At 32.4% G+C, this 25745-nt stretch overlaps 5 protein-coding genes across 5 annotated transcripts; all 5 read left to right on the plus strand.

Moving 5' to 3' along the window:
- Window positions 1-1084: 1084 nt before the first annotated feature.
- On the plus strand, window positions 1085-4849 carry TBLA0D00480 (uncharacterized protein; the record flags this gene model as incomplete). Its single annotated transcript, XM_004180028.1, has 1 exon — window positions 1085-4849. The coding sequence occupies one exon, from the start codon at window positions 1085-1087 to the stop codon at window positions 4847-4849; it is 3765 nt and encodes a 1254-aa protein (XP_004180076.1).
- A 5226-nt stretch (window positions 4850-10075) lies between these two features.
- SWI4 (SBF complex DNA-binding subunit SWI4) lies at window positions 10076-13816 on the plus strand (the record flags this gene model as incomplete). The annotated part of the gene is made up of 1 exon (XM_004180029.1): window positions 10076-13816. The coding sequence occupies one exon, from the start codon at window positions 10076-10078 to the stop codon at window positions 13814-13816; it is 3741 nt and encodes a 1246-aa protein (XP_004180077.1).
- Window positions 13817-14306: 490 nt separating this feature from the next.
- KAP123 (karyopherin KAP123) lies at window positions 14307-17654 on the plus strand (the record flags this gene model as incomplete). The annotated part of the gene is made up of 1 exon (XM_004180030.1): window positions 14307-17654. One exon carries the CDS (start codon window positions 14307-14309, stop codon window positions 17652-17654), a length of 3348 nt encoding a protein of 1115 aa, XP_004180078.1.
- A 426-nt stretch (window positions 17655-18080) lies between these two features.
- Window positions 18081-19457, plus strand: ALG3 (dolichyl-P-Man:Man(5)GlcNAc(2)-PP-dolichol alpha-1,3-mannosyltransferase; the record flags this gene model as incomplete). Its single annotated transcript, XM_004180031.1, has 1 exon — window positions 18081-19457. The coding sequence occupies one exon, from the start codon at window positions 18081-18083 to the stop codon at window positions 19455-19457; it is 1377 nt and encodes a 458-aa protein (XP_004180079.1).
- A 611-nt stretch (window positions 19458-20068) lies between these two features.
- On the plus strand, window positions 20069-24511 carry TBLA0D00520 (LisH domain-containing protein; the record flags this gene model as incomplete). The annotated part of the gene is made up of 1 exon (XM_004180032.1): window positions 20069-24511. The coding sequence occupies one exon, from the start codon at window positions 20069-20071 to the stop codon at window positions 24509-24511; it is 4443 nt and encodes a 1480-aa protein (XP_004180080.1).
- Window positions 24512-25745: the final 1234 nt, after the last annotated feature.

Below are 25745 nucleotides of genomic sequence, written 5' to 3' on the forward strand. Positions count from 1 at the left end.
GAAAATTTTTCATTCCCTGTTATGGTAAAAAAGTATTGTTTTTTTTGGAAGATTCTCATAGCATGGACTTGAGGATAGGCGGGTCTTTCTACGCTAGATGCCCTGCTACTTTGACATAATACAGACGAAAGAATGCTACCTTTTCTCTCTGCTCAATAATAGTTGTTCGGCTCTAATGTCTCAATATTTCTCCTACTTCTTAAAACTGCTGAGCGTATTATTGTTTGTTAATTATTCAAATCTTTACTTTTTTTTGTCGATTTCACCAACTCTTCTTTTAAGCATATATCCATTAATTTTTACTGGAGAAATTTGTGGTAACCCTCTTATGGTTTCTATTTTGTCAATGGGATATCGAATAAAATGATACTCATTTAGTTCATGAAATTTTTTTTGGAACATCCCCACATTTAGACATAAGAGGAGTATTGGCAACCCACAATTAATTCTATTGGGTAAAAAATCCTAGTATCTTATTGCTTAGATTGTATTTTTTTTTGCAATATATATAAACTGAACAGGGTAGTGGGATCGTTAATACTCCTGTAAATTATTAAGAATTTTTTTCCATCTGAACTATAAAAAACCAACCAATATCAACTGAGTTTTTTGATCCAAGCATACAAAAAAAACAGTTGAATTTCTTTACACATACAAATTTTTACTATTTTATCATTCCACAACTATAACTTTAACCAACTATTTTAATTTTTAAACTTATTTCTCTCCATTCAATTTTCATTTCCAGTTTAAACAAAATTTTCTTTTCATTATTATTTACCACTTATTAAATTACTACTTAAGAAAAACCAAAACGAAATTCAAATATTTCAGATAAATAAAAAAGAATCCAAAAACTTTTGATCTTAATACTTATTAAAATATTTTTCTATTGCTACAATACCCATTGAATTCCGTGATTTTTTTCTCATATTTTTCATTAAAAAATTTCCAGATTTCTTTGAAATAGCAAAATATAATTCGTAAAGAACTTAAAAACAAATATCAGCAACAATAAAATAATCGTTTTCATCCTTTAGATCAGCTGACCAAAAATATTATACAAAATAAATCAGATAGAAAGATGATTATATTATCGATGAAAATATTCTCTCTATTTCTTCTGTCCTTTGCAAGTTGCATACATGCGTCATTAGTGCCTTTGTCACTGAGGACTGATAATACAAATAATAATATCCTTTCTCCTGCTACCACTTCCACGATAACATCCGGTAATTCTTATCAAAAAATCAATAATTATCACTATAAAGAAGTGACAGTTACAAGTTACGAAACTGTGAAATGCACAGATCCATCACAGTATCTACCTCCAGGTGCCATTTATCAGACACGTGGTCCTGATGGTACGTACACTATTGTCACATACAAAAGTATTTGCTCCGTAGTTACTAGCCCTATCACTGTTACAACCACAACCCACTACAATGGCTGTGGCCCAAATGTATCTAAAACTTATAACACTGTTACTGATACCATATGCCACTCTGCTGACTGTACTATTATTGTCAAATATGAAGTATGCGAATCTACAATGTCAATTTCTAGTACGCCACCGCTATCAACTGTCACCATCACTATGTATGAAACTACTCGCTGTACAGATCCATTCATGAGTCTACCTCCGGGAGCAATTCAATTCTCCAAGGGTGATGACGGTGTATTTACGGTAGTAACATATAAACCGGTATGTTATATTAGTTCAACAACTACCACTTCTACTATTTATCAAACTTGCGGTCCCAGTATGTCTGGAACGTTCAGTACTAGAACTTCCACGAATTATTATGGTACAGATCGTACTATAATAATTAGATATAGCGTATGCACCTCAACGACTTCATCATCCAGTGCTATCATTATAACCACCCCTAAACCATACACTAAGACCACTACCACTCATTACAATGGCTGTGGTCCAAGTGTTTCTAAAACCTATAATACTGTGACTGATACGATCTGCGATGATAAAAGATGTACTGTTATTGTCAAATACGAAGTCTGTGAATCGACTGCTGTCAGCATACCTACATCTTCGGACATTGCTACCACGACATACACCACTTCTGTACCATCTGGTCCAAGCTCTGCTTCTAGTTCCTCAGCCTCTGTTCCATCTGGTCCAAGCTCTGCTTCTAGTTCCTCAGCCTCTGTCCCATCTGGTCCAAGCTCTGCTTCTAGTTCGTCAGTGTCTGCTCCTTCTTCGTCTGTAACTGTTCCAACCCATCCTACAGCACCATCTTCCTCCACCAGCTCTGTCATTACATCTCCTGGTTTGCCACACACTACTACCTACACTACTCACTACAACGGGTGTGGTCCAAGTGTTTCCAAGACATTCAACACTGTCATTGAAACTCACTGTTACCAAACAGACTGTACTGTTATTGTCAAATACGAAGTCTGTGAATCGACTGCTGTCAGCACACCTACATCTTCGGACATTGCTACCACGACATACACCACTTCTGTTCCATCTGGTCCAAGCTCTGCTTCTAGTTCCTCAGCCTCTGTCCCATCTAGTTCAAGCTCTACCTCAATCTCTAGTTCTAGTTCAGTTCCATCTACCATCCCATCTACTTCTGATTCTAGTATGAGTTCATCTGCTTCCAGCTCTGGCTCTAGCTCTGCTTCCAGTTCTGCTTCCAGCTCTGCTTCCAGTTCTGGTTCTAGTTCAGTTCCATCTACCATCCCATCTACTTCTGATTCTAGTATGAGTTCATCTGCTTCCAGCTCTGGCTCTAGCTCTGCTTCCAGTTCTGCTTCCAGTTCTGCTTCCAGCTCTGCTTCCAGCTCTGGTTCTAGTTCAGTTCCATCTACCATCCCATCTACTTCTGATTCTAGTATGAGTTCATCTGCTTCCAGCTCTGGCTCTAGTTCAGTTCCATATACCATCCCATCTACTTCTGATTCTAGTATGAGTTCATCTGCTTCCAGCTCTGGCTCTAGCTCTGCTTCCAGTTCTGCTTCCAGCTCTGCTTCCAGCTCTGGCTCTAGCTCTGCTTCCAGTTCTGCTTCCAGCTCTGCTTCCAGTTCTGGTTCTAGTTCAGTTCCATCTACCATCCCATCTACTTCTGATTCTAGTATGAGTTCATCTGCTTCCAGCTCTGGCTCTAGCTCTGCTTCCAGTTCTGCTTCCAGTTCTGCTTCCAGTTCTGCTTCCAGTTCTGGTTCTAGTTCAGTTCCATCTACCATCCCATCTACTTCTGATTCTAGTATGAGTTCATCTGCTTCCAGCTCTGGCTCTAGCTCTGCTTCCAGTTCTGCTTCCAGTTCTGCTTCCAGCTCTGCTTCCAGCTCTGGTTCTAGTTCAGTTCCATCTACCATCCCATCTACTTCTGATTCTAGTATGAGTTCATCTGCTTCCAGCTCTGGCTCTAGTTCAGTTCCATATACCATCCCATCTACTTCTGATTCTAGTATGAGTTCATCTGCTTCCAGCTCTGGCTCTAGCTCTGCTTCCAGTTCTGCTTCCAGTTCTGCTTCCAGTTCTGCTTCCAGTTCTGGTTCTAGTTCAGTTCCATCTACCATCCCATCTACTTCTGATTCTAGTATGAGTTCATCTGCTTCCAGCTCTGGCTCTAGCTCTGCTTCCAGTTCTGCTTCCAGCTCTGCTTCCAGCTCTGGTTCTAGTTCAGTTCCATCTACCATCCCATCTACTTCTGATTCTAGTATGAGTTCATCTGCTTCCAGTTCTGCTTCCAGTTCTGCTTCCAGTTCTGCTTCCAGCTCTGCTTCCAGCTCTGGTTCTAGTTCAGTTCCATCTACCATCCCATCTACTTCTGATTCTAGTATGAGTTCATCTGCTTCCAGCTCTGGCTCTAGCTCTGCTTCCAGTTCTGCTTCCAGTTCTGCTTCCAGTTCTGCTTCCAGTTCTGGTTCTAGTTCAGTTCCATCTACCATCCCATCTACTTCTGATTCTAGTATGAGTTCATCTGCTTCCAGCTCTGGCTCTAGTTCTGGTTCTAGTTCAGTTCCATCTACCATCCCATCTACTTCTGATTCTAGTATGAGTTCATCTGCTTCCAGCTCTGGCTCTAGCTCTGCTTCCAGTTCTGCTTCCAGTTCTGCTTCCAGCTCTGGCTCTAGTTCAGTTCCATCTACCATCCCATCTACTTCTGATTCTAGTATGAGTTCATCTGCTTCTAGTTCGCTTTCTGGCTCTAGATTTGCTCCATATACCACCTCAGTTTCTTCTCGTTCTAGTAGTTCATCTGCTTCCAGGTTTGTCTCTAGTTCTGATCTATCTACCACCTCAGTTTCTTCTGGTTCTAGTGGTTTATCGGGTTACATGCGTGTGTCAAGTTTAGGTTTTAACAACTCCGTTTCTTCAGGAAGTATTTTAACTGATGTTATTTTTTCAATTCAGAAAACCAGCAATATTTTTGAAACGGATTTTATTAATAAAGAATATGGTTCTGCTAATATTGAATCATCTAGTGTTACTAATATTTTGCCATCAGTAGTTACAACTACTTTGGTTGAGACTTTATCAGACAATACTAAAACTTTTACGACACAATATATAAGTGTTAAGACAACTATTATTGATTCTGTCACCTCATCTGACACTACTCGCAGGCATACTATCGATGCTGGATATAAAGAAGAATTAAACAGCGAGCAATACAGCGATAAACCTTTATCCACTCCAAGCTTACAATCCGCTAATAGCCAATATATTGATGAGTATGCATCAATAACACACTTAGCTACCATGAACCCAAGTGGTATGCTAACTGAAAAATTGAATACTACTCCTACTACCAGAAGACATACCCTTGGTGATCAATATATTGAGCAACCAGACAATGATGACAAAAGAGCATGATTCATATGTATATACTACAGATTCTCAAACTGATTACAGATTTCAAACAATTGTTCTACAAGAGTTCGATAATGGTGCTATTCTAAATCAAGGTAGTATACTATTAACCTTAATTACTTTTATTGGTTTCCTCTTGTGAATATGTTTAGCATGATAGTTTCTGAGATTTGTAGCAATTTTATCTAAAAAATAAAAAATTAACACAAAAAATTAAAAAAAAAAAATAGCTTATAAGCCTGAAAAAAATATATTTTTTGTAATATTTACTGTATTTAATTATTTATTTCACATCTAATCCTTTATATAACATTTATAATTTATTAAAGAATAAATTTACGTTTTAATATTAATTCTTTTAACATTTATATTTTTATTGTTAAAATATAAGTCATACTAATACTAGTGCATGCCACATCGATACATAGTTATAACAATTATGTAGCAACTATTACTTTTTCACTGATAAAACTTGATTACCAATATAAAGTTGAGCTGGCATAATCCATTACTCCGCTTTTAAAAACTGTTTACATACCGGGGATGTAGGTTATTCTTTTCTTAAATTAATCTTTGAAAAAGTACTGAATAATTTTTAACATTCTAGCAAACCCTATATTGAAATAACTTTTTTTAAATAGATGTGGCTACTTTTAGAATTACAGTAGCTTTAATCAATTATTTTAGTAATGTATTCTGGAAAGACTTTTACTAAGCATTGAAATATAATCTACCCTTAAAAGTATTTTTTCTATCTTCAGATACTATTTATATACTAATAGGTGAATGTTTCTTATTCCTTTTACTTATTTTCTTCCAACTACAGATATTTCACAATTCTTTTTATTTTTTTTGAAGATTAATCAAATGCTAATTGTCTCAATATCTATATTTATTATTCTATCCTTTTTTAGTTATTATATCAATGTCCAAGTTTAAGAGTAGTCAATAGTCAAATAATATATATAGTACAACTATATTCCTGGATATATTCATTGGTAAGATTATTGACTAAAGCTTTTTAATCACTAGATCGCAGGATAATAATGCTTTAGACTTGTTCTTACCTAGACCTCTCTGGCAACTAACACTGGCATAACTTAAAATAATTTTCAACTCATAAGAAAATAAACTCATCAGCTGACTAGATAATATATTGTATTAGAAAAAAAATTTTTTTTTGCTGTTGTATCTATTCTAGAATTAAAAATTTCTTCATATTTTCAAATATTGATGATAGTATAGAATAAAGATCTTTATGCGTAGAACAAGTAGCAGTTACTTGTTGACAATAAAATGAGAGTATGATGTGCAGTCAATATAACTAATAAAAATCCCAATTAGGTAATTCATAGGTTGTAAGATATACAATCGAAGTAACCTAATGGGTAATGAACTTCTATAACCCGCAAAAACCTCATTGACATTTTAGCCAGGCAACTTAGGTATCATGTTATGAAAGGGTTATCTGCCCTGCATTTGTTCTTTATGGTGAAAAAATAAAACTAATAAGTAGTAAACCCTTAATCGTTGTTAACGTTCTACTTTTATGTTCATCTATATACATTTCATTCCTTCTCAGAAGCGTCTGAGGTTTCTAAACTAAAAATACAATATTAACCAAAGAGAAATAATCTTTTAACTTATATCGGATTTAAGCGATAATACTACTTATAAAACTGATAGATATGTTATTTTTTATTAAGTTCTTGTCAGTACAAACTCTTCTTCAAATGTTAAATTTTTTGACTATAATTATACTAATATGAAAGAATCACGAAAATGGTGTAAAACTCAAAATAAATACTTCTCCTCAGCTGCATAGGCATTATTATCACTGTTAGCCGATATAGTTATAGAATAACTCTGGTATTTAATAGTAAAGTTATGTTATTGAAAATTAATGTTACTAAATGAAACAGATATCTATACGTTAACAAGTAATAATTACTGGCTTCGGAATAATAAAAGAGTAAAATCAACAGGCAATAATACTAGTAAAATCCCATTTTGGTACTTCATGCACTATAAAATTAACCAACAGAGTAATATGTTTGTCAGAAGATTTACTATTAAAGTAATTGATGTGTCATAATATTCTATATCTAATTGTGAATCTCATGATGCATTAAACAGGTAACCTAAGTGAAAAATTTTCTATATGGTATTAGCTATAAATTACCACTTCATTTTCAAAAATAGAACGTATAATTAGCTTACATTAATTTGATTTATAGGTTTGCCTTATTATTTATATATTTTTTCTACTCAAAATGGTAAGAGGTTTTTATATTCTAATATTAATACTGTACGGTATTATCCTCCTTTCTAGTAGTATTTTTTTTCTGTCATTATTTAGAGAATAATTCTGTTTTAATAAGTATTTCACAAACATAGAAACCTCCTACCATTTTGAGTAGGAATAAAAAACTATATAAAATATGTAATATACAGAACTTTGGTGTCAAATAAAAGGCTACTAAACTATACATATTGTTTTGGACAAGAGAAGCCAGTTTATCATTGTCTATAGGTGAGAAGTTTTTATCTAATTAGCCTCACAAGAGTTATCTTCTTCTCGTGCTTAGTATATCCTGTGGAAGCTACATGATGTACTCCATTTGGCGACAAGGAATCATCTAATTGGGGTTTTTATTAGCAACGTATATTCAGGTTATACTACCTTTTATCCTAAAACAGTATTTCTACTGTTTTATCTCTAAAGACCATAAATATCTAGCAAAAATTGTGACCTTATGCAACAAGTAATAACAACTTAGTATGAGTAATAACCAAACAAGTATTAAGCATACGTAGTCCCACTGCTAAAAATACCAGATAGTGATATTAAGAACGTATTAGGATGCGATAGAATCTAAATCTGTGTGTCAATGAAACTTCTGGTTATTTTTTGAAGTATAAATTACCACGAACATACCCCAGTAGTTTAAACGGTTTATTGTATATACTGTATATTATATATATTCCATTTCCTAAAAGAGTAATGAGATTTTTTTTGCTAATTATAAAAATTATTTAGTAAACAAGTTAAGCAAGATATTAAACAATGAACAAAATTATTTCGAACAGTCTAACTGCAGGACATTATAACTCAACCAGAAAAGTCTCCAATTAGTAACTCAGTATATGAATAGATAGATAACTATTACAGTATTACTAGTTAATATAAAAAAAATACTGCTACAACCTTCAAGTTTTAAATAATTTACTCTAGTGAAGAGCAACTTATTTTGCTTTCACAACCACATTTATAAGAACAACACCAGAGCATCAGCTACTTTTAATAGATGAATCAGAGTAGTTAATGATGACAATGTAACAGCTATTGTACCCAGTATGTGAAAGTCATTCTTAGCAAGTATAGCTTCTACTATTGTATTTTTGAGAGTCCTCTCCATGTTCTTTGGTTAGTTTTTTATGCTAGCCTATAAAATACTTAGAATTAATTTTGTTACAGAAAATTGACTAATTGCATTAGCTATTTTAATGGCTCTGATTGCAACTAACTAAACTAGACTCAAGGAAATAAAGATTCAACCAAAAAATTCATATAATACCTAACAGTTTTCTAATACTTCTTAAAGACCTTTATAGTATGTTTTCTAATAGAATATAAACAAGTCGAAACCTATTAGGGAATTTGATCCTTGCTGATGGTAATACTTACCTAAAAGTATCAAATATTATTTGTATTACCGTTATTCAACTTTGTTACATAAGAAAATATTCCTGCTTTTGCAATTATCAAAATTTGGATTACAGAACCCAAATTATATCGTATACAGTTAAGGGTAGTTACCAATAAAAGACATAAGTTTTGCTACACAATTTTTTCTAGGAGCAAATTGCAACTATTAATGTGTATTTTTTTTAAATTGTTACAGTTACCTTTAGCACCCCCAATGAGGTGTTTTTTTTTATTAACTAAAATGAACAATTAAGCAAATATATAGAAATATTTTATTAAAAATAAATTTCATAAGAAAATTTTAATATTCTTAGGTAACACAAACTACCATCATTTTTACTAACAATATATATTAAGCAAAATATTATACAAAAAAAATTTTGGAGCAGCTAGATAATAATTTCAACTGTATTAGATTTGCTACTGCTCATTGTTCCCTTCCCTGTATGCCTAGTCTCTGTAGTATAATTTTTATAGGAATTTTGGGATATTTGATTAAGTAATATACATACTAGTTAAGTATTTAATAATAAGAAATTTTATGATAAATATTTTTTTTTAAAATAAGAGACAAATAAAGTATTAGTGACTTAAAACGGAAAAATAACACACAGATTTTAATATATATTCCAGTAGTTGAAACAGTCAACTATTTTTTGAAAGAATTTTATTGTGTATCTCTAATACAGTGTATAACTTGTTATTCGGAATATATACTTTCTCACATCTGTAGACTTGTACCCCTGACACCCTGATATAGAATTTTGTGACGCCAGCTCACGCGTCTGGCTAATCCCTAATCTCGGCCCTGACGCGTTTTCCCGAAATCGCGTGAAATTGAACGATACCCTAAATGGAAATATTACGAGTCTCTCGAAAGTGTGGAAAAGTCTATGAATGGGAAAATTATAGCTGCATCATACTGGCAGTTTATAGAGCTAAAAAAAAACTAAGGTAATTGTAAAGAAAAGTAAAAATTTTAATTAGGAAAGCTCGATGCTTGTAAGAGTGACAATCTGTAAAGTCTATTAGGCCGTTTTTTCACGTTTATTTTATTCTTTCTTTTGTTTGAGTAATTTAGCAAGAAAGATACCAAGGAGGAGTTTCAACAAACAACATTTAGCTGAACTACAATCCCCAGTCACTAATCTGTAGGCGCTCAAAAATTACAGATATATAGGCTTTGGACAAGATTAGGACGTATTTTATAACATATTATAATTACTACTGATTATAGACAAACCAAAGTCTAAATATTACATCGTTAATATTCGAACACATTGAACTATTAAGTCATTCGTTCTTTTGATATTATTTTCAGTAAGGAGCGCATTTTTTTTCATTCTGAACGTTGATATATCCAATATAATACTTATTATTATTGATAGACTCGCCTATATCTCTTTCGCATTTCAAAAATATACTTAATTTTTTTTATTATATCTAACAATAAAAAAATACAAAGAAAATTAAGCGATTAATATTGTACATATTCAAATAATTGCTCCATCAATACTAATATGGTATATGAACAGGTAATGGTTAATACAAGTAATAGCCAGCAGGACAATGCAATCAACAACATGAAACTTATGGGGAATCATATTCCACCTGAATTAACCCATTCGATGTCCACTATGTCAGCACTATCTTCGGCTGCTAATTCCCCAAATAATAATTTGAACTCGCCAGTAATCGAAATAGCCACTTATGCAGATACTGATGTTTATGAATGTTATATTCGTGGATTTGAAGCAAGAATAGTTATGAGAAGAACGAAAAATGATTGGATTAATATAACCCAAGTCTTTAAGCTCGCTTCATTTTCAAAAACTAAAAGAACTAAGATATTAGAAAAAGAATCAATTGATATTGAACATGAAAAAGTGCAAGGTGGATATGGTAGGTTTCAAGGAACATGGATACCGTTACATTATGCAAAACTTTTAGTGAATAAATATAATATCAATGATCCCGTTGTTAATACTTTATTAAATTTTATACCTGATCCAAATAATATGCCACCAAAGAGAACAAAAAATAGTTTATTGAAAAAATCATCACCAGGTGCAAAAATTACATCACCATCAAGTTATAATAAGACACCAAAGAAAAAAACATATAATTCAACTAGTAATGATAATAATACAAATACCAGTATTATTAATAATGTGAATGGCAACAATTCTAACAATAATGAAAATTCTACACTAAAAAAATCTAAAAGACTATTATCCGCCTCTTCAGCAACCTCTTCAGGGATATATAATACAAACAATAGCATAAGTATATCAACCAATATCCAAAGTAACAGCAATTCTAATAATAACTCACAGATTAATCCAAGCCCATTACAAAATCTAGTTTTCCAAACTCCACAACAGCCAAGAAGTTCTAACCAGAACCATATTTCTACTAATACTAATAGTAATTTACCAACCGCAAATTTAACAAATACTCACTTAACAACCTCAATTTCTGAGTTTGAGAATTCGAAACAATATTCAAGGAATAATGAATCAATAATAAGTCAGCTCAACACTACAAATGAAACGCCAATATCAACTGGATATTCTGCAACACAAAAACCTTTACAGTTTTTTACCGTTCCGACAGCTGTTCCAAGCCAAAATGATCCATCACGAATCAATAATAATATTAATAATAGTTCAGAACCTCATACTTCAAACAGCATGGATAATCTAAGTGGCAACAGCAGTAGTAATAGTAATACTAGCAATAATAATAATGACAATTCAAACGGCAAAAATGACCAACCAAATAACAGTAGTAATACTAATACCAAGAACTCCAGTATCCAGCAAGATCAGTCGACCAATAGTAATAATGCTAAAAAGAATAACAAGAATAGTTCAGACATCCAACATGATCAGTCGAACAATAACGTCAACAATAATAATTCAAATAGCCAACATGATCAGTCTAAACTAAAAGCAACCAAGAACAAGCCACCCCCATTTTTAGCATTTATGCCCGAAGGCCCCAATCCAGGCGTGTTTGTTCTTCAAGAAGAAAATGCTAAAAAAAACCAAAAAACTAGGAGTAACGGTACTTATAATGACAAGGCTGCAGATAAATCTACTGACAATACGTTACTGACTAATCAATCACTGAAATCATCGTCATCTTCTTCATTAATTGATTCTCTTGATAATTACATTGATCCTCATAATGTTACAATAACGGATGGTTCGAATAATTCTAAACATAATCTACAAAATAACAATACTTCATATTCAAAACTTTTACCTTCAAATAAGGAACAGTCATTGCATCAAACAAATTTGACACAGCTCGATGTAAATTTAGATTTAATTAAAGATAAAGCCAAAAATTTCACTGATAATAATTCAATCAACTATGGAAATACTAGTAACTCAAATACTCCTTTGAGTTCAACATTTCGACCTTTACCTAATAGTCTCACAATAAATAATGTTCAGTTCAATTCTCCATTTACTCCATTAACGGTATCTGAATACAAAGATTTAATTTTGCAGGTTTTGGCTTCTGAAAACCTTTCTGACCCTAATTACTCATTGCCACCACAACTCTATAAGCCACCAAAAAATTTAGATATTAACTTCCAAGTTGATGAGCAAGGACACACTCCACTTCATTGGGCTGCCGCTATGGCTAATATTCCTTTAATTAAATTACTTCTGGCCTTAAATTGTAATATTTTAAGCAATAATTACAGGGGGTTTAACTGTATTTCAAAATCAATTTTTTATAACAATTGTTATAAGGCGGGCTGCTTTTCAGAAATTTTATCTCTATTAAAAATTTGTATGGTAACTCCAGATGCAAACGGAAGACTTCCTTTGCATTATTTAGTAGAACTGAGTGTTAACAAATCTAAGGATCCGACAGTTATTAATTTTTATATTGCAACCCTATTACAGAATCTAGCTCAAGAGGATACCACACTACTGACAATGTGTTTAAATTATCAAGACAATGCTGGTAACACAGTGCTACATTTGGCAGCGTTAAATTTTAATTTTGAATTATCCCAAAAACTAAGTCTATTAGGAGCATCGTTGGATGTTTCCAATTTAGATAATGAAACACCCGCTTCCTTATTAAATAAATTTAATATTTTAACTACACAACAAACACTACAAATGCCTTATGAAAAGATAAAAACTGTTTCTGCTCCTCTGTTGGATGCTAATGGACTCATATCTGGAATAACTCCTGCAGAACAAAATTCTAAGGATTACGTAGAGGACGATGCAGAGGATACTGAAGATAATATTCAAAAAGATCCGAAAGATAACAATACAGAGCATCAACCGGAAAATAACTTCGATTCTAAGCATAGATCTGATATAGTACAACACTTAAGAACTCCTAATATTATTGACCAACGAGCTGGAAATCAATTGCCTTTTAATTTGCAAGATTCAGCCTCCTTAAACCATATCATGGAAGAATTTTCTACTTTTGATTCATTAGTTACCTCCTCTGTTGTTAAATTAAGCAAATCTACACCTTCAAAATTTCTACAAACTTCACCTATTCTCTATAGGAAACGTACCGGTGAATTTTTACAATCTGCTAGTCCATTTAAAAAGATTAAAGATAATTCAAAAGGTACAATTAATGTCCAAGTAACACCAATTAAACTACAAGAACCATTACCATTGGCTACTCTAAAGGCTGGTGGTGTTATATCCATAGTAAAACAAATTTCTGAAATTGCGTCGGTCCTTGAAACGTCGATAACAGCCCAAATAAGATCAATTACCAATGAAATCGAAAGTGCTGAAAATAGCATCAAATATATAAATGACAAGAAAGAAGCAACTTCCCAACAAATAAATAGTATTTTATCGGACTCGGGTGAGAAGAGTGATATATTTGATATTGAGACTTTGCAGACTATGATTAACAACAAAGAACATGAATATTCTAAAACTAAAGAAATTTTTATGGATTATCTAAGAAAGTCATCGGATTCAAAATTCCATGAAATTCTTAATGAAGAATTACAAAAGGAAGATAATGAAAATTGGAATAAAGAATCTAAGCAAGAAAGAAACGAAATCCTGATAGAAGAGCTTGAAAAATTAAGGGCAAAGCAAAATCAATATATTATTGATATCAGTAACGCAGCTTCTAACATGCATAATTCTGAAAGAATTATGAAATATAGAAGACTTATTGGCATGTCTTTCGATGATATAGATGCCAAGCTTGATGACATTGAAAGAGACTTGAAAAGTAATGAATGACAATAATGTAAACTTCCAGAGGAATGAAAATTTCCAACAGTTTCTTACGCTTTTGATATTTGTATTTTATATGGCGAGCAATTTTATGCAAATAATTAAAATTTTATCTACATTATATAGATCATTCACTACATATATTTATAAACCTTATGCATATTAATAATCATATTTTTATTTTTTTTTCAATCCTTTCATCAATTGGCTTAGATTTTAAGAATTCTGTTATAGGTAATAATTATTGATTATAAGGCGCTACCATTTTAGTTTTAAAAAAAGGAATGGTCAGCGTCACATGGCAGTGGGCACGTGATTGAAATTTGGAGAATAAAAAAATCGAAAAAATTTTGCGATGCGATGCGATGAGAGAAAAGAAAAGTATTTTTTGAACTTGTTGTGCGTTACTTTATTGTTGGGTTGCAGCTACTTTTGAGATTTGTGTTAATTAACGGATTAAAAGAATTATAATCCTGGGTACTCTACTATAGAAAATATGGATCAACAATTTTTGTCCCAACTGGAACAAACATTAGGCGCTATTGTTCAACCAAACTCAGCCGGGTTGAAAGAAGCTACTAAAACTTTGCAAAACCAATTTTATAAACAAGCATCAACTGTTCCTGCTTTAATTCACATTTTACAAAACAGTCAAGATGATGCGTTAAAACAACTGTCAGGTGTAGAAGCAAGAAAGTTGATTCCAAAGTTCTGGAAAGATTTAGACACTGAAGTTAAAAATCAAATTAAGAGTAGCTTACTACAAACTAGTTTCTCAGAACCAAAGGAAATAGTTCGTCATGCTAATGCTCGTGTTATTGCTGCAATTGGTACTGAAGAATTGGAAGCACAACAATGGCCTGATTTAATTCCAAATTTGATCCAAGCTGCCTCGGGCGAAGATGCCACTACTAGACAGACCTCCACGTTTATTTTATTGTCATTACTAGAAGACTATACCCCGAGTTTAATGGCCTATATTGATGATTTCTTAAACTTATTTGGTCAATTGATAAATGATTCTGCATCTTTGGAAACTAGATCATTGGCTGCTCAATCTTTAAACCATGTTTCAGGTTTGATAGAAGAACAAGATCAAATTAATCCACAGCAGGCTTCTAAATTTGCTTCTTTAGTTCCATCTGTCGTTGGAGTTTTAGATGCTGTTATCAAAGCTGATGATACTAGCAATACAAAAAAAATATTTAATTGCTTAAATGATTTCTTGTTGCTAGATTCTCAATTGACTGGCAATACCATTGGTGATTTGGTCAAACTTTCATTACAAATTGCCTCCAATACCAATTTAGATGAAGATGTCAGGGTCTTTGCCTTACAATTTATAATTTCTGCCTTATCTTATCGTAGATCAAAGGTTTCTCAAGCTAAATTGGGCCCTGAAATTACTATGACTGCTTTAAAAGTTGCTTCTGAAGAAATTGATGTTGATGATGAACTAAATAACGAAGATGAAGCTGGTGAAAATGAAGAGAATACACCTTCATTAACTGCCATTAGATTATTGGCGTTTGCATCTTCTGAATTACCTCCATCTCAAGTTTCTTCTGTAATTATCGATAACTTATCTAACATGATGCAATCAACTAATCAGTTTGAAAGAAGATCAATCTTATTGGCAATATCTGTTGCTGTTACAGGCTCTCCTGATTATATTTTAACTAATTTTGATAAAATTATTCCTGCCACAATCACAGGTTTAAAAGATACCGAACCGGTTGTGAAATTGGCTGCTTTGAAGTGTATTCATCAATTAACATCAGATTTACAAGATGAAGTTGCAAAATTCCATGAACAATACTTGCCATTAATTATTGATATTATCGATTCTGCTAAATTTGTTGTTATTTATAATTATGCTACTGTTGCTCTTGATGGTCTATTAGAATTTATTGCCTATGAAGCCATTGCTAAATATTTGGAGCCTTTGATGAACAAGTTATTTTTTATGTTACAAAATAATAACTCTTCAAAATTAAGATGTGCTGTAGTTTCTGCTATTGGATCTGCTGCTTTTGCTGCAGGTACTGCATTCACCCCATACTTTAAGAACAGTGTTCAATATTTAGAACAATTTATTCAAAACTGTTCCCAAATTGAAGGTATGTCCGAAGAAGATATCGAATTAAGAGCAATCACTTTTGAGAATATCTCAACTATGGCAAGGGCTGTCAGATCTGATGCTTTTGCCGAATTCGCAGAACCATTGGTGAACTCTGCTTATGAAGCTATCAAAACTGACTCTGCTAGATTAAGAGAATCAGGTTACGCATTTATTGCTAATCTATCTAAAGTTTATGGTGAAAACTTTGCTCCATTTTTAAAAACAGTATTACCCGAAATTTTCAAAACATTAGAATTAGATGAATATCAGTTTAACTTTGATGGTGATGCAGAAGATCTCGCCGCCTTTGCTGATGGTGCTACTGAAGAGGATTTGCAAAACAAGTTCACTGTGAATACTGGTATTGCTTATGAAAAAGAAGTTGCTGCAGCTGCGCTATCTGAATTAGCCTTGGGAACTAAACAAAATTTCTTACCTTACGTAGAGCAATCTATTAAGGTATTAGCTGAACAAGTTGATGAATCATACGGTTTAAAAGAAACTGCTTTAAGCACATTATGGAACATTGTTAAAGCCGTCTTTTTAGCCTCTAATATTGAGCCAGATAACTATCCAAAGGGGATCCCCTCAACATCATATGTTGATGCCAGTATTCTTGCCGTCATCCAGAATGTAAGAAGTGTTTCCATGACTAATTTAACCGAAGAATTCGAAACATCTATGGTGATTACTGTCTTAGAAGATTTTTCAAATATGATAAAACAATTTGGCCCAGTAATTATTATGGATAACGGTGACTCATCAATGTTGGAAGCTTTATGTATGCAAGTTTTGAGCGTTTTAAAGGGCACACACACTTGTCAAACGATTGATCTTGAGGATGATGTTCCAAAGGATGAAGATATGGATGCCTCTGAGACGGAAGCTACCTTATTAGATGTTGCTTTAGAAGTATTAGTTAGCTTATCCTATGCTTTAGCAGGTGATTTTGCTAAAATTTTCGAAAACTTTAAGCCAGTAATCTTACAATTATGCCAAGCCAAATCTAAAAATAAGAGATCATCTGCCGTCGGTGCTACCTCTGAAATTGCTTTAGGTATGAAGTCTCAAAATCCATTCATCCAAGAAATGCTAGAAACTTTACTAATACGTTTGACTACTGATAAATCGTTAGACGTTAGAGGTAATGCTGCATATGGTGTTGGTTTATTAGTTGAATATGCCTCCTTTGATACCTTATCTATTTATCCTCCAGTATTGAAAGCTTTGTACGAATTATTAAGTGCTGCTGACCAAAAGATTGCTTTAAGTACTGATGATGAATCTACTACTGAGATGATTGAACGTGCGTTTGCTAATGCTTGTGGTTGTGTCTCTAGAATGGCCTTAAAGAATGAGAGTGGTGTACCAGTTGACCAAGCTATTCCAGCGATGCTAGCACATTTACCATTAACAATTAGTTACGAAGAATACACCCCAATTTTTGAATTAATAATTAAATTATATCAATCTAATAGCAGCGCCGTCACAAATCACACTCCAAAAATCGTTGAATTTTTTGCAGCTGTTTTCCAAAAAGACAATGAAAGAATCAAATTGGAGCAAGAGTCTACTTTAGGTAGAGAAGAAAATATGGAAAGATTGAAACAATTCCAGACAGATGAAATGAAAGTTAAAGTTGTCGAATTATTGAAATATTTAAATACCAATTTCAACGGCATTGTTGCTCAAAATAGCATCCTAGCTCCAATTGTTGCCTAGTGCATTTACATTTTTATGAGAAATAGTATCTCTGACCTATCAGTCTAGCATTCATTCTGATTGATATTTCTTTCTCTAAGCATCCGCGTTTCTCCCAGCTTATAAGCATCTGTATTTTATTTACGTTCCTATATGCTATATCTATAAATATACATATATATATTTGTTGTACTGAAATTTATATATTTTCACCAGTAAATTTTTCACAAACTTATTACACTAATTTGAAAATATTTTTTTCAAAGAATTCACTAGTAGGTATATTTTTATTATTTTGACAACCTATTATTTTTACATTTCGAGGAACCCGAGGCTACTATAATAATTCGTCCCAATAATTTCAAATTAAAATAAAGACAAAAAAAATATAGAAATATAAAAATACTTTTCTAAAACTTACCACAGAAAAATATCGATCTTATCTTGATGCCTGTTAGCAATGATAGAGGAAATAAAACCAGTAATAATAGCGAGTTTAAGAGGCCTACTTTCACTCCCATACAAGATATTATTGCTGGGATTAAATATCTAATATTTAATAGTGAAGCAAACAAAATTGTAATCCCGGTTTTACTTCTTTTTGAATCTATATTTTTAAAGTTAATTATTAAAAATATTCCATATACTGAAATCGATTATGAAGCCTATATGGAACAGATTGCAATGATTGAAATTGATCATAACTTAAATTATTTAGAAATTAGAGGCGGCACTGGGCCATTAGTTTATCCTGCTGGACATGTAATGCTATTTAAATTGATGCACACGCTAACTAATGGAATGGATAATATTAAGGAGGGACAAATAATCTTCAGGTATCTTTATTTAGTCACATTATTGTTACAAATGTGTTGTTACTATATCTTAAATATTCCTCCATGGTGTGTTGTTTTGGCATGTATTTCCAAAAGGTTACATTCTATTTATGTTTTAAGATTGTTTAATGACTGTTTTACGACCTTTTTTATGGTATTAACTATCTTTATCTTTTTGCTTTCTTCCAAGCAAAAATATTCAGATGCAAAAAAATTGTTTTTCACAATTTTAAGTTCAATTACTTATTCAATCGCGGTTAGTATCAAAATGAATGCATTATTATACTTTCCGGCTGTTATGATCTCACTATACCTGATCAACGAGGGAAATCTGGCGAATACTATTTTGAACTTCTTAATAATGCTTATTTGGCAAATAATTGTAGCGTTACCATTTCTAAAAGAGTATCCATATGAATACCTAAAAGGATCTTTTAATTTTGGAAGACAATTTATGTTTAAATGGAGTATTAATTGGCAATTCTTGGGGGGAAAACGTTTCCATGATATAAGATTTCATTACTTATTGTTATTTTGTCATATAATTATTATCTTAGTAATCCTGTTACGAGAATATCCAAGATTTTTTAAAGATTTATTAATCTCTGCAAAACACCCCTTTGGAAATTTGGATATGGCAGCATATCAGAAGAGGGAAATAATTTCATATACTCTAATAACCTTTAACTTTACTGGCATTATTTTCTCTAGATCGTTACACTACCAATTTCTATGCTGGTACCACTGGACTTTACCGATAATGATCTTCTGGTCTCAACTACCGATATACGTAGGGCCCATTTGGTATATTTTACACGAATATTGCTGGAATTCATACCCACCTAATACAAGATCTAGCACCCTTCTTATCTGCTTGAACATCTGGTTATTATTTTTAGTATTACTATTCCGTAATAATATCCATCATTCTAAAGCTTTGAAAAGACACCATACTCAAGATATTACTGATCAGAAAAAGACTCAATGAGAAATAGGTGTAAGGCTAACAGATTGACAGTGTTTTCTACCAGCTATGATACAGTTTGATGTCTCACCTGTTGTTTATTATTTGTGGTATATTGGGATACATATTATGCATTTAAATGTATTACCTTAGTAAATAGTATTTACATAAATATATATATGTCATTTAATTATTTCTAATCGTCAATTATTTTAAAATGTCACTAATTCTATTTTTATTAGCTGTAAAAAATATCCACGATTTAGTAAAAAATATTTAGTTACTTTTTCTGTATTTTCAAAATGATAATTTGAAAAAATCAAATAATGAGATTCTCAAAATATAAAAAATAAATCTGAAAACTAAAATTTCTAAAAAGCTAGACAAAAATCATATCTCTACTACACAAGTTCTAGTTCTAACTCAAAACATATCCATCAAAGCTCTTTAGAACAAATACTACTCACCATATATGAATAGCATTTATTAGTTCGACTAATATTTCTTCGAAAAAACACCGATTAATTTATCGATAAATAAGAAAGAAAAACAGCCAGTTTAACAGTTACATACTTAAAGTTTCTATAGTAAATTTTATTTGGCAAAGTTTATAGCATAATCAAGAGAAGTAAAATATGTCTATAAGATCTAATTCGATAGAATCAGTTTCAAACAAGGAAGGCTCTGATTCGGGGATAATAAGTGCTTCTTCATCAAATAACAATATAACTTCAAGTAAGATTTCAAATTCGTGCCCTAGTCCTAGCTCTATTTCTAACAATACTGCGAACTCATCTGATAATGTTAGTGATATACGTAATTCTACTTTCAATGATACTTCTAACCCTCTTTTGAACAACCATATCCCTTCTAATACAAATTCCGAATCTTATAATAATAACAATAAGCCTAGTTCCAATGAGCATAATATTGACATAATCGAAAACCATACTGCCTCTAATACTACTACTCCTGCTAATACCACTACCACCACTGCTACTACTGCTACTATCATTACTGCTGCTACTACTGCTAATAATAATAATAATAATATTGATAATAATGATAATGATAATAATAATAATAGTAATAATAGTAGTAATAATAATAATAATACTGCTAAAAATGATAATACTAAGGAGGAAAATTCTAAATCTAATAGTGTTTCTATCTCCAACCCCAATTCTAAAGATGGCATAACTGTAGAATCTAATTCTAACCTTATCCCTAAGCTAACTGACATAACTAACCCTAGTGATACTCCCACATCTACTTGTAATGGCTGTATTATTCCACGCTCTAAAGATAATGTTCATTTTGTTACTGATGATAAATCTGGTACAAATTTCAATTCTAATGGTAATGTTGACACTAATTCTAATTCTAATACTAATTCTGCCGATAAGATCGAATCAAATTCTAATTATAACTCCAGTGAAAAAGTTGACTCAAATCATCAAATCGAATGCTACACTAATCTGAACTCTGATACAAATGCTAATTCTGCTTTTCACTCTGACTCTAACTCTAACTCTAACGCTAATATTAATTGTAATTATAATTGTAATTCTAACCCTAAAACTAATGAAAATTATGATGATACCTATCCTTCTAATTCTAATGGTAACGATTCCTTTAATTCTAATTCTAATTCTAATTCCAACTCTAATGAAGACTCTAATTGTGATGATATTACTTCGTCTCATTTTCATGACTTTTTAAATCCCATCTCCAATCGTGCTACTGATTCTAATTCTTATATGGATACTAATATATATACAACAGCCAGCTACCCAAATAATGATACAAATATAGATATGAACATGAATTTAAATATTCATGCCTCAGTTCCATTCCCATCGATTACAGGGCCTTCTACTTCTTTCAAATATTTGAAAGAAGAATCAAATTTGAAAAAAACAGCGGCGATAAATCAAGATGGAGAAGGATTAGAACGGTTAAATGCATATATATATGATTTTTTAGTTAAGTCTAATCTTAAAAAAACCGCCATAGAATTTGCCAAAGAATGCGATATCAACGATAAAGGAAATAAGCCTTCAATAAATGATACCGACGCAGACCCAAACCAAGCTATTAATATTTCTTTTGACCCTAATAACAATAATATGTTTGAATCAAACACCGAAAAATTATTAACGAAAAATACTAAATCAAATTCAACTTCTACTATCAGCCCTATCGCTAATTTTAACGATCGAGATAATAAGAAAATAAATATTAATGAAAATAATTACCTTTCTCCAAATTTTGACTCAAATGATGTTCTTAAATCTGAGCCACCTACTTTCACTCCAGAAAATAATACTGCAAGTAGGTTTTTTATTGAATGGTGGCAAATATTTTGGGATTTGTTCAATGCTAAAACTCATGGTAGTGGGTCAAATCAAGCACTTCAATATTTTCAAATTCTAACGCAACAAAAACGACAAGAACATGTATACAAAGGACTCCTAGCTCATACTGCAAGAACACAGCATATGGCAGAACAAAGGGGTGATTATAACGAAGATATCATGGATCCGTTAATGTTCGCCAATTTAGTTGCCAAGACATCGGCAGGATTGCCTTTTTTAACTCCAATAGATAAACAATTAATAAATATACATCCTAACTTCCATCAATATCAAACTCAACCTATGGCTCAACAAGAGCTTGTGCAACGGTACCCAATGCCGCTATCTCCGCAACAAATGTATTATCACCAGGAGACACAGCAAGAATTGAAGCAGAAATTAGAGAATCAGATGCAACAACAATCAGTATATGAACCTTCTGCCAAATTATTTTCTAATTCTCAATGCCAAATGGGCAAATCAACCTCACAGCAATCAAATAAATTCCATCCACAACAACGCCATGGACATCGACCAAAGGCTACAAAATCTGATCCTTTAAATTCTGATCTTAAACCATCCAATACGGATTCTGAATCTTTTAGTATCTCATTATCCGATTCAAAACTTAGAACAACTCATACATCTTCCAGTCAGCAACCAGATCATCCATCATTTGAAAGGAAAGTAGATGAAAAGCCTGTAACTCAATATTCTCTAACTTCAAAAAGAGGCTCTGCTTTGGCTCTGGATAAACCGAATAAAATATCTCATCAAGGTCAATCGCTACAAAATCAATTTCAACAACTGAACCAGGAGCAGCAGCTTCAAATTCAGGAACAATTGAGCCAGAACCAACATTCTAACCTACCATCGTATCTACCTGGCACTCAAACTCCACAAATGAAATTTAAGCAACTTCAAGATAACATGAACATTCAAACTTCTCCCCAAGATGTATTACACAGTACTACTTCACTTGTGGGAATCCCATACGCAAATGGGATTAATTTTCAAGTTTCCGAATTGCCAATGCTTAGCTATAACCAGCCAAGCATATCGCAGAATCAAGAGGTTAACAATTCTCAATTTTATACAAATCAAAGTAGCCGCGACTCACCACTTGATTCCAAAGATTCAAAACTTCAAACTGTCGGGGTTACATATTCCAAAGATCCAGAGGATCAAGACTCACCAGATAGCAACCTTTCTAAACTAACCTCTAATTCTAATCATCGTCCAAGTTGTGCATCACCTCCCGAAGACACCAAGATTTCAAACGTTTCAGTCTCAAATACCTCTCCCACCGCAATAGAAAATAATTTGCAGTTTACTAATTCTTCAGATTCTAGTAGGAAAAATTCATATATTGAGAAACCAAAATTGACAAAACAGACACCTCAACATAGACAATCTCTCAAAAGCAAGAGAACTATTTCTAACAAGCAGCTTGGAGCTGAATCATCCACGGGGAACACATCTTCTTCTCTACCATCTACAACTAATACTGTAACTAGTACTAACACAGTCACTTCTTCTGAGCCAAGGGCTAATGTTTCGTTTAATAATCTTCGTTCGATTAACAAGCTGGAACGCAATAATTCAGAGCCTAGTACAACAGTGCACACAGTTGATTCACAGAAACTAAAAATAACCAAAGATGATAGCAGCATAATCACCGTAAAACCTTCCTCATCATATAATTCTAAAAAATCTGGCCAGCTGACGTCGAAACACACAACTTTACGTCCAAAATCTACTAATTCTTACTTACCCCTTTCTAATATATCACCACAAATGCTTCCATCCGGAACTTTCCCTTACCAGCATTCTTCAGATTGGGTGCAAACACCATTGTCTGCTCTTCCTTCTTCAGCACCTCACGAAACATTTCATGATATGGCTCAGCGAGTATTTTCTTCATCTGCGCCTGCCACACCCTTGGACGGAATTCTATATTCAAGTGGTAATACACATGTAACAAATACAATTGGTCCGAAAAGTACAGGGAGTTCGTTAACTACTGTTGCTGAAGGCACATTCACAACTCCAGTTAATGAAATCATAACTATTCCTCCTCATTCAACTAGTGAAGGCGGAAAAAGAGTCAGTAAGAAAAAGAAGAGGTCTAAGAAAACTGTTATGGCAAATACTTCCATCTCTACTATGGAAGACCTACAACAGCAATTTCAAAATCAGTTCAAAAGTAAATCCAATAAAAGTAAAAATACCCCTTCCGCTTCATCTTTACCCGATAATTTTGGGGATTGTTTACCTTTAGATGATGAACAACGACAACAACAATCCAATTCATTTTATCCAACTGCAAGCGTAGTGCAATCACTGTATCAAAGTGGTGATAATATTAAAAGCCCATCAACTACAAATTTTAATGCAAATGAATTTAATAGCATTAACTTATCATCACAGGGCAATGATCCCATTTTCACAGAGGAATCATATGGTCTCCAGAATGACCAAGGTTCTATGTTTACTATGCAGAATATTATAAATGAAAATACTCAAGAAACTTCAAAATTAAGCAAAGAACAAAACTTAGATTCAATAGAATCTAAAAAAACAACAGAAAAATTAAATTCTGGGAGAATGTCCAAAGATTCAAATAATGCAAACTCTAAACTTGATAATATAGAGACAGCACTTGGTCTGGAATTGTTAGATCCTAGCTCAAACGATTTTACTTTTCTCAATTGGCATTAATAGAAAAATTCCGTTTTTGATATTATGTTAAAATGAACGATTATTTCAACTTATTAATGTGCTTGTATCCTGAAATTTTCCATACATAAACTTCATTTATTTTTCTATATGTCATGGCAACATTGTCTTTTTTTTATACCTTTTTGATGATTGACTCGACGAATATCTACAACTGTGTCGATAATGAAATCATGGAATAATACTTAAGAGTAATCTTTCAATATTTGGAATATTTGGCTCATTATATTTTTGATTTATCAATCAGATTTACAGTGGATAATATAGTTTTTTAATTAGATAGTGTTATATTACTCTAAAGGCAATGACAATTAGGACCTCCATATTTTTGCTTTGATTCTACAGAATTATTATTCAAAATTGAACAGAGAACTAGGAATGAATCAATACCCTTTATTTAAGGTTAATTATATTCTTAAAATTACTTTTATACAACTTGAATTATTTAATATTTTCTTAAATATCTTCAATATAGGGGTTTTGAGTTTTTTTGAGTTCTGTATGAAAAATCTCAAAAAAGAAAAAAAGAAAAAACTTAGAATAGCAAAAAAATATTAGTACTGTATATTTTATCTGTGTTAAGTAAACAAGTAAATCAGAACATTAATAATCTGTTCCATTAATTGTAGTGATATGGTTTATAATAATAGAAAGTAATAAACGTTAGATTCATACTAGATGTACTGAATTTAAAAATTTAAATTCTTAAGTTGTTAATACTAAATGTCATATTTAATATACTCTACGATATCTTTTAGCAGGCATAGCGTTCTGAATAATATCTCAAGTGGTCTATGAAAGAAGGATACTCCACTTTTCTATTTTGATTAGCCTAATAAACTTAAATAAGACATATAGAATTTGTGACATATAAAACTACAAATAATTAACTGCTAGCTAATTATACTATAAACTGTGATTGTAACTTACATACTTTATAGAGATGCCATCAAGGTATCCTTATTGTAAATATCCGCCAATGAAACGATTAGCACGTGAATTAGAAAATTTTCTACGGAGCGCGAAATCTTGAAACAAAGCAGTTCGACCGAAGACAGATTTTTAGCAACAATGATCGCCAATAGATTTTAATACCTGGGCTTAAATGTAAAATTTTAGCACTCTCCGAATATAACGACAATTTGTATAAATCACAAGTGCTTCTAATTTATTGAACCTGAACGAGTGGCAAGCCTTTTTTTATAATTTTTACTGG

This window comes from Henningerozyma blattae, chromosome 4, assembly GCF_000315915.1.
Source record: "Henningerozyma blattae CBS 6284 chromosome 4, complete genome".
Lineage (NCBI taxonomy): Eukaryota > Fungi > Ascomycota > Saccharomycetes > Saccharomycetales > Saccharomycetaceae > Henningerozyma > Henningerozyma blattae.